The sequence below is a fragment of the Eupeodes corollae genome, chromosome 1 (assembly GCF_945859685.1).
Source record: "Eupeodes corollae chromosome 1, idEupCoro1.1, whole genome shotgun sequence".
Taxonomy (NCBI): domain Eukaryota; kingdom Metazoa; phylum Arthropoda; class Insecta; order Diptera; family Syrphidae; genus Eupeodes; species Eupeodes corollae.
Genome location: NC_079147.1, coordinates 1,409,738 through 1,418,766, shown reverse-complemented (window position 1 = coordinate 1,418,766; position 9,029 = coordinate 1,409,738). Strand labels below are relative to the sequence as shown.

The 9,029-nt window shown below is 28.6% G+C and overlaps 3 protein-coding genes across 3 annotated transcripts; all 3 read left to right on the top strand.

Annotated features, from left to right (window-relative positions):
- Positions 1-138: 138 nt before the first annotated feature.
- Positions 139-574, top strand: LOC129941490 (uncharacterized; the record flags this gene model as incomplete). Its single annotated transcript, XM_056050132.1, has 1 exon — positions 139-574. A coding segment is annotated over one exon (309 nt), but the record flags the coding sequence as incomplete, so codon positions are not given.
- LOC129941475 (uncharacterized) lies at positions 533-1,539 on the top strand. Its single transcript, XM_056050111.1, has 2 exons — positions 533-563; positions 683-1,539. Exons 1-2 carry the CDS (start codon positions 533-535, stop codon positions 901-903), a joined length of 252 nt encoding a protein of 83 aa, XP_055906086.1. The 3' UTR covers positions 904-1,539.
- A 158-nt stretch (positions 1,540-1,697) lies between these two features.
- LOC129941448 (uncharacterized) lies at positions 1,698-2,986 on the top strand. Its single transcript, XM_056050075.1, has 3 exons — positions 1,698-1,751; positions 2,254-2,433; positions 2,499-2,986. Exons 1-3 carry the CDS (start codon positions 1,698-1,700, stop codon positions 2,724-2,726), a joined length of 462 nt encoding a protein of 153 aa, XP_055906050.1. The 3' UTR covers positions 2,727-2,986.
- Positions 2,987-9,029: the final 6,043 nt, after the last annotated feature.

The following is a 9,029-nucleotide window of genomic DNA, read 5'->3' as shown; positions in this document are numbered from 1 at the left end:
TCTTCTTTGTAAAATTAATATGAAGTATCAACTATGAAAATAATAAAACTTTAAAACAAAACAAAAAAACTCGTTTTTCATTTAATTAATTTTATTCAAACAAAAATTAATAAAAAATTCAAACTCTAATTGATATCTATTTGTTTTTCAGAAAAATTCTGTTCGCCAATAAGTGCTCTGAGTGCTGGCGGCCCAGTTTTTGTTGTCAGCAAATATGGAACGAAGCAGTTGATTTTGAAACAACACACTTTCAATCGCCATGTTAGCCGAGATGATGTGACATACTGGCGTTGCAGTCAATTTGCAGTTCTTCGTTGTCGAGCAAGAATCAAGACCAAATTAGACATACTGACAGTTCTAAATGGTGAACATAATCATGAAGTCATTACAAGGGCTCGAAAATATGGTTCTTTAAAGATTAAAACTGAACCCCATGCAACCATGTAAAACCTTCTATACATAAAATAAAAAGAAAATTCAATACTAAAAACTTATGCATAGGTACATATATTTGAAAGCTAGAAACTAAATTATGTTATTAATATCAAATAATAAAAATAAATGTATCATTAAACGTATTCTTAACAAAAATGTTGCTTATTTTTACTGTTTCCTTTAGGATATTTGATAAACTGCCCAACTACCAACCCATTTTTTTAACACTCTTTGTTTTATCGTTCAGGTTCAACGTATTTCTCATTTGTAACCGGATTCCGTGGAAGTCGAAAACTAAAGGTTGGCGAATATAGTTTTACCCGAAATAAATCATCTGGGGCTAAGACTTATTGGTCTTGTGCCCGGGCAGGTATCCACAAATGTAAAGCGAGAGTAGTGACAATCGACGAAGAGACACGACACGATGTCGTTATTAAATGCGGTTTTCATAATCATGCACCTTTTTAAAAATAATTTAAGAATAATTAAAGCAAATACGTTTGACCATAATTGAAAAAATAGAACTTTAATTAATTTTGTTTTCTTTACACAAAAATGTATATAAATATCTTTTAATGTATTTTAATAGTTAGCTGAATTGTAACGAAGCTAAATCAATGATTTAATTTGCATTTATAGAAATAAAAATAATTAAATTATGTGAAATACAATTATAGTTGATTTTTGTTTAAAATTTAAGCCGAACATACGCCTGAACTTGTATTATATTTAAATTATGGACACACAAAACTAAAACAACAATGTTTATGGGATTAATCTAAGGAAAGTATTATTAAAACCCAGAAAACAAACTTTTATTAATTCGTGGCTAAAGTGGAGCTACTATGCTTCTTTAAAATGGATATCATCATGTGGGCGATGGTCGAAGTAGTTCTTAATATTATTGGACATTCGGTTTCATTAGGTCAGTAATGCTTTATGAATAGTTCTCAAAACCTCATTTATATCCTTTTATTATTTCTTAGGACATAGTAATCTCAACGCTAATAACAATCAACGACGGAATTAAAAAAATGACTTTGTTCAAAAGATCATAACTTTTCTCAGATATATCGAAAAAGAAACAAGAACTGTTTAAACAATTAAACCATCCAAGAAGATTATACACAGATTCACATGTTTGTACTTAAAATAACAGCCGCAACAGCTTTTAAAATTTAAAATTAAAGCGAATGTAAGGAGCTGAATGAGTTGAACAACACCCATTCCGATTCCCTTTTAAGTCTTGTTTTCAATTTACTATGGCAAAGGAAGTTCCCCAAATCCCAACCGAAACGCCAAACGCTCTGGTGCGGGTAAAATAATACAAAATTCACGGCGATGTAAAATGAATGTGTGAAATCTTTTGAAAAATAGTATGCTGAAAGCTGATTTTTTTAATTCAATGACATTCTTTAAGCTTTTCATGATAATTAAGACATTACCTGTTTTTGGATGAAGAAGTTTTCAACAAGTAATCGGTTGTCAACCGATCTTCAGATTGCTCTGTTAGTAGTACATTAATTGAAAAACTTTTCTAAAGTTTTAAGAAGAACCCTGAATCCTGAATTTTTAAACTTAACTGACATAATTTTTGTCTTTTGTGTTTGTTGCGATACTGGTGAAATCACTCATAAACCTACTTTCAGTTGTTGTTCTATTTACACCTTTTAAAAGTTGTATTTAGAGTTGTTAAGTAGTTTAAATAAAGTGAATTCAATAAAATAATCTTATTGACTTTACATTTAGTTCAAACCAATCATTATATTAAATTGGAATATAAAAATAAGTGACAAGCAACGCTAATACTAATAATGTTTCTTTTTAGTGCCTACAACAAACTTTAACCCCGAAGTTATTGATGGTCTCATAATCAAAGAAAACCAAGTAAGCTTTACAATTGGCCAACGTGGTTGTACTTTGCTTGTATCAAATGGATACCATTATGTGAGAAATCGTCGAAGTGGCTACAAAACGTATTGGATATGTGCCAAAAAGGTAAGTTTTTATTAAATTGGTATAATTACTCCATAATTCAATTTTGTTCTGTTCCATTTTTGTAGGGCAGTTTAAAATGTAACGCACGAGTCGTTACCAATATTATAGATGGAGTTCAAAAAATTGTCCTGCAATCATTGAAGCACAGTCACCCGGTTAATGTGGTTCGAAAAAAACGAGGATCTCCGCCAAAAATCAAAAACGATGAAGAATATAAGAAGACTCAGCCTAAAAGGAAAAAAAATGCGAGACCAGATTTATTTATTGATTATGGTTTCGAGTTTATTGACTAAATTAAATATAGAACAACATACAAATTATTATTTAGCAATTAGCTAGGAGCAAACCCTTAGATACTTTACAGATCATAATTCATAATCTTGCCTAACTTTAATTTTGGGATTTTCAGATTAAATGCACAGTAAAGCTTTGCAAGAAAAAAACTAAAGCTCTTAACTATTCAAACTCTGTTAAGGAAATGAGAAATATAATCAAAATATTGCTAAAAAATACTCGGGTTGAAGAAATTAAATAAATAAATATTAAAAATTCATATTAATGATTACTAGAATGAAACAAATTATACGTACAATAAATATATGCAATCTAATGTCGCTGGTTGGGAAATATAATTTGAGAACTGTTAAAAATATTTGTTTGATTTTTCTAGTATCGACGGTTCTTAATACCATTCGTCGAGCTAGAGCCTAAGAATTTTGATCGAGTTACTTCAAGTTTTTCGCAGACAATTATCTTTTTGTGATTCGTTAATATTTCAATTTTGTTTTTAATTTTAAGTTACTTTATTATGCTATTATTAATCGTTAATTTACGTTTTTTAATGTTATGTTTAGCTGAGTCTATTAACCAACTTCAATTCATTATTTTTAATAAACTGCACTGAACCTTACTTTTTAAAAATTAACTTTTAAAAATGACTGACTCCTTATCAAAGTCATGTATATTGTTGTAAGCTTAACTGGTAAAAGTTCTGACAATTAATGAGTGACTAAATTCCGTATTTGCCAGTTTTTATTATAATTAATTTTCAGTTTCCGTATAATTTAATATTTTATTGTAATAAATCACCCAGAAAAAAAGTCGTTTTTTTCTCCCGACATTTAACATTAAACTACTTTATTTTAGAAAAGGCAGTTTTTGCTCAAGGTCAACGTGGTAGCATTTTACTTGTCTATGATCATTACACATATGTTAAAAATCGTCGATCCGCCCATCGAACTTATTGGATTTGTTCAAAAAAGGTTAGTTTTAAAGAAATATTTAAAATAATTTTTACTAACTTTACTAAAAATAATTGAGCAAATAAAAGCTTTTATCTTTATTTATTCCAGGATACTCAGAGTTGCAAAGCACGCGTTGTAACTGGTATGGATGAATCCGGTGTTGAAATAATATTACAGAAAACTTTTCTACATAGCCACACCCCTTCGCTTTCGGGTTTTGAAAAAATCATAAAAACTGAGAATGAATACAAATATTGTCCTTAAATTAGGTGAGTGTGATGGTGTTTTCACTTGACCTCTCATAAAAGACATTAAACATTTGTCATAATAATTTAGTGATAAGAAAATCAAATATTTTATCTATAAGTATTAAATTTAAATTATTAAATTACCTTGTAATTTGTTTCTTTTTGATCTCTAAAATTATAATCATGGTGTAGAATCTGCTAAGGTGGTAAGTAACGTTTATGATGGTCCAGCTTTCAGCTGTATTTAAGAATTGTAAAAATAATAAAGACATTTTCCAGTGATTCCGATTAGACATAATATTCGCAGATTTTCTTCTTTCTTTTGAAATTCATAAGCTTTTCAGGATACAAAGTAACTCGATTAGTATTGAAATATTGAATATTGGTTAGATAATGACTGAACAGAATCACTTGCTTCTGGTTCTCATCTATCGCAAATACCTTGTTTGGTTCCTTCCCTAAAGTCAAAAAATATTGAAAAAAATCTAAATTTAAAACATGTAATTCCCCTAAAACAATGCTCCATTGGTTTATCACTTTAAAATAAGTATTAGATGACGAAGTTCAAGTTTATTTAACTGATATTTGAAAAATATGAAATATGAAAAATATTTTAACTATCTTTCTAACGCCTGATAAATGACATCAAAACTCTATTTTATTCTAAATTTATTTAGTTAATTAAAATAAATTATTAAAAATGTTTTCGAAAAAGAAAAGGATTTATTTTACCAGAAAACAATTATTGTAAGCCATTTATTAACCAAACTTTGGTAAAAGTTTTAATAAATACATTGAAATTAAAAAAAGTTTTATTATTTTGTTCATCAAAAATTGATATATGCTAATACTTTTTATCTTTCAATTAGGAGCACTTAGCATACTCATAATAATTTTTGTATTTTATCTTTTTATAGATCATTGCATATCCTTTAATGTGGCGCGAGCCTTCAATATACCCACAGAAAGCTTTATCCGTTGCGTTGGAGTTAATTCAATGCTAAGAACTAAAAGTGGATTATCTGATAGAAAGCCGAAATTTCTTGAAGCCCGTACGTTAGATAATTGGGGACAAATTCGGTATACAACTTCACCACGAGGCAATAAACTGCTATGCTATGAAGGACATCGTTTTATAAAGAATAATATTTATGGACCAAATATATATTGGAAATGTACAAAATGGCATAATTTGTGTAAGGCTAGAGCAATAACAAGTACTGAAGTTCCAACCAAATGTGTTATAAAGGGTATACATAATCATGAAATTGTAAATCATTAATGATGTAAATAAGAATATTCAGATTATAAGATTACATGATACGAAATATTGCACCTATCAATGATTTCGATTAAGTTAAAAATTAAGTTTATTTGGCTTTTCAGTCATGCTATATATTTTTGAATACTTTTCTTTTAAAATTAAATATTCAATTTTTGAATTCGATAGTTTTTAAAATGTATCCTTATCAATGCAAACAAATACCTACATATATCAAATTGATGTTCTGTGCGAATCGCTTTTGATTTTCGGGATCCCTTTCGGTTTTATTCATGAATCAATCTGGGTGGGCATTTTATAACCGACAACATAAATGAAAAATCACTCGAGATGAGATCGGTGAATACATTAGTTTATTACAATATATCTATTTAACAGCATATGACAACGAAAACCTATAGCCCAACTCGAAGTTTTTGTTCTCTGTTTAAATGTATTGTTATAGATGCTAGGTGCCATACAATTATTTTAAAATATACTGGCTTATTAATAGATGAGATCATTTTGATTTTACGTTTGTCGTGATTAAAGACTGAACAATTTAAATAAAATATATAAACAAATATTCACATACAATTTAAATCAAATTGAAAACACTGGAACGCTTCCCACTAAAATTGTCTCGAATCTGTTCAGAATTATTAATAATTGTTATTGATAGGTGCAATTTTTGTTTAACGCTTAAAAAAAATAATGGAACAAACAAAAAAGGCGTAAGTGAACCATTAGTTATTAAATTAACTGTACGTACCGATAAAAAAATTATTGAAAAAAATTAAAAGTTGATATAGCTCAAAATTAAATACTTGTTGTTTTATTTCCCATAAAATAAGCCATAAAGACTTACAAACATATATGATTTTATTGATTTATTTATTTTGTTCATAAATATTTTTTTGTTTTCTTTTTTTTCTAAAGCGAATTTTATTTTTCAGGCTTTCGCATAGATTTTATCGATTCAAAAAAGAACGGAGGCAAGCTTCTTGTTATTAATGGATTTCGATTTTTCCGAAACAAAAAACGAGGCTCTCGGCAATATTGGAAATGTAGTAATTATTATAAGGAGAAATGTCCAGCGATTGCCATTTACGATGAAACCACTTTAAACCTACGACTATGTCATCAGCACAGGCACACCACTAGCAACGACATAGAAATCAAACCGTTAATTTCGTCCAGCAACAATGACATCGAAATGAAACCAATAATCTCACCCAAGGAAGAACTTGCGACGTTACTTAACGTGGATAATAGAATATAAGTTGTTGTTATCATTGTTTTTGTTTATTCTTTTCAAAGTCCTTTTTATTTCACCATTTTGTTAAATCTCACAGGTTGTAGACCAAAAGAAATACACAAAATGATAAAAGTAGACACTTACATTAAAAAAGAACCACTTATATATATAAAAAAAAGAAAAGAATTGGAAAAATACATCTTTGTAAATATGAAGAAAATAAATTAGTTTTATTATTATGTATATTGGATAAATGGATGGTGTTGTAATATTATATAACTTAGAGCTAAGCCTTTAACTTGTTTTTTTTTTTACAAATTATTCTCTTATATATTTTTAGGTCGAGGACAGTACACTGGGACTGATCCGAAAATTAATTTTTCACTGTCGAAACGCGGAGGTCAACTTCTATTTCTTGATGGATTGAAGTATTTTCGCAATAACGAGAACAGAACAAACTTATTTTGGCGATGTCATTGGTACTATCGTCGCATTCGATGTCCGGTCTTAATTTGTATGAACAAATTCGATCCGAACGATTTTCGGCAGATTCATCGACATTGTCACATAAAAACTGAAAAAAGACAAACTAATTCAACGACAACCAATAATAAAAGTCAAAAGAAGTGATCTTTGTTGTCTTTATTTAAAACATAAAAACCATATACTTATACTTAAGTTAAAATAGTTACCTACTGTTACTTAATTTTTGTCTTGATTTAAAATATAATCTAAAGAAAAAATAAAAAAAACATTGAAATAAAATTATATAAACAACATCGTAAAAAACTTACCTGTGTAAATAATTTTGTTTAGTAAAATTAAAATACCAGTTGTCTTTGTAAAACTTAAATAGAACCCTAATAACCTAAAGTTTCATTTGATTTCTGTTCACAGTTGTCCTGGCCAATGATATTGTACCAAATCCAAATGATATGCTGGTATATTTTACACAATCACTTCGCGGTCGTCCAGCTATAATGGCTAATGGTGTTCGATTCCTCATGATGAGCGAAAATAAGAAGAAGATTCTATGGCGCTGCAGCTCGATGGCAACAAAGAAAATCAAATGTCCAGCTCGAATAACAATGCTCAAAGAACAGCCACCGAAGTTTATAGTCAATAAAGCTGAACATGTACATGCTGAGTTGAAAAGAAACAAATACGGCCTTAGCAAAGTAATTCATATAGCTCCGATTAAATCTGAGTTGGATAGCACTCCGATATCGTATGGATTAATTGATCAACAACATTAGAGCATAACCTGGAGTTATAAATAAAAACTGTTAATAGAAAGACTTAAATATTATTGATTTTCATATTTTTGTATATCTGTGTACATACATTCATACATTAATAAATTAGAACTGAGAATAGGTTCTGAGAAACTATATAATAATTAATTAATCGATTTTTTCATTGGTTTCTTGATAAAGCGAAGATAATTTATGTTTTTCTTTTGTGTTTATTTTAACAATTATAATGTAAAATACACGAAATGTTTTTTTTTTATTTTCCTCCCGTATGAAAGATTGTACACTTTTTTAGATTTTTGTATATGGTCCAAGCATGTGATCAAATATGGTTAGAATTATTATTGATAAACATAATTTGTTTTTAAATCTAAATACGCACTTGGATCAAACATTTCACTTCTTAATGTAGCTTAAAACACTAAGTATAAAGGCAAAGACACATTACAACCATATTTAAAATATATCAAACCAGAAAAGTTGGGGGTCGTATTGACTTTGCAGTTCAAGGAGTTAAAAAAATATCAATTTTGATCTCCTTAGAATTCTTTAATGATTATTAATTTTTAATTATATTATTGACTTAAATATAATTAATCATAATACATATCTATGCATAATTTAACCCCTGAAAAAAGGTTATTTGAAAGTCAGGAATTTAAAAGTGTTCCACATAAGGAATGTCCTTCAAAATATTCTAATAAGTAAGAACGTTTATTAGATAATGAAGTGTACATAGGTAGATATGTATTGCAATTAAAAATAAAATCTAATCCGCAAAAATCTTATTGATCGTTCAGGAAAAATGTTGCCTGCCGATTTTTGCATATAAATAGACAATGATAAAAATGTTATTTTGAACATAAAACTCAACTTTCATAGTTTAAATTAATTAATTAACTTCATAATTACAAATGATCTTTTTTTCTAGGTGGTGTTGAGGATTTTTATGGCGATGATAATATGCTTCACTTTGTGCAAAGTCAAAAGGGAAAAACTCAATTATATTACAATGGCTATTATTTTGTCAGAGAGAAGCTAATTCGCAACAAAATCTACTGGAGATGCACGCAGTACACGACATCGTATAAATGCCATGCACGAGTACATACTTGCAATGATAAAGTAGTTCATAACAGTCCCCATAATCATTCTATGCAAGGATTATCCAAATCTTCTTTAACAAAAACTCTTTCCCTAGGATTTGGTAGTTAAATTCGTTTGTAATAATTTTTAAAGAAATAAATCTTTGTAATTAATTTAATAAAACAAAATGTTCGTTCCGTTCGTTTGGGTTATGAATTGTTGTTTTTCACCTTATGATATGTTATT

Bases quoted from the DNA above. Each gene is read 5' to 3' on its own strand.
- LOC129941448 (XM_056050075.1), top strand. From the start codon at position 1,698: ATGGCAAAGGAAGTTCCCCAAATCCCAACCGAAACGCCAAACGCTCTG. The intron at 1,752-2,253 runs GTAAAATAATAC...TACTAATAATGT, and splicing joins CGCCAAACGCTCTGGTGCGG to TTCTTTTTAGTGCCTACAAC. The intron at 2,434-2,498 runs GTAAGTTTTTAT...CCATTTTTGTAG, and splicing joins ATTGGATATGTGCCAAAAAG to GGCAGTTTAAAATGTAACGC.
- LOC129941475 (XM_056050111.1), top strand. From the start codon at position 533: ATGTTATTAATATCAAATAATAAAAATAAAT. The intron at 564-682 runs GTATCATTAAAC...TTTATCGTTCAG, and splicing joins ATCAAATAATAAAAATAAAT to GTTCAACGTATTTCTCATTT.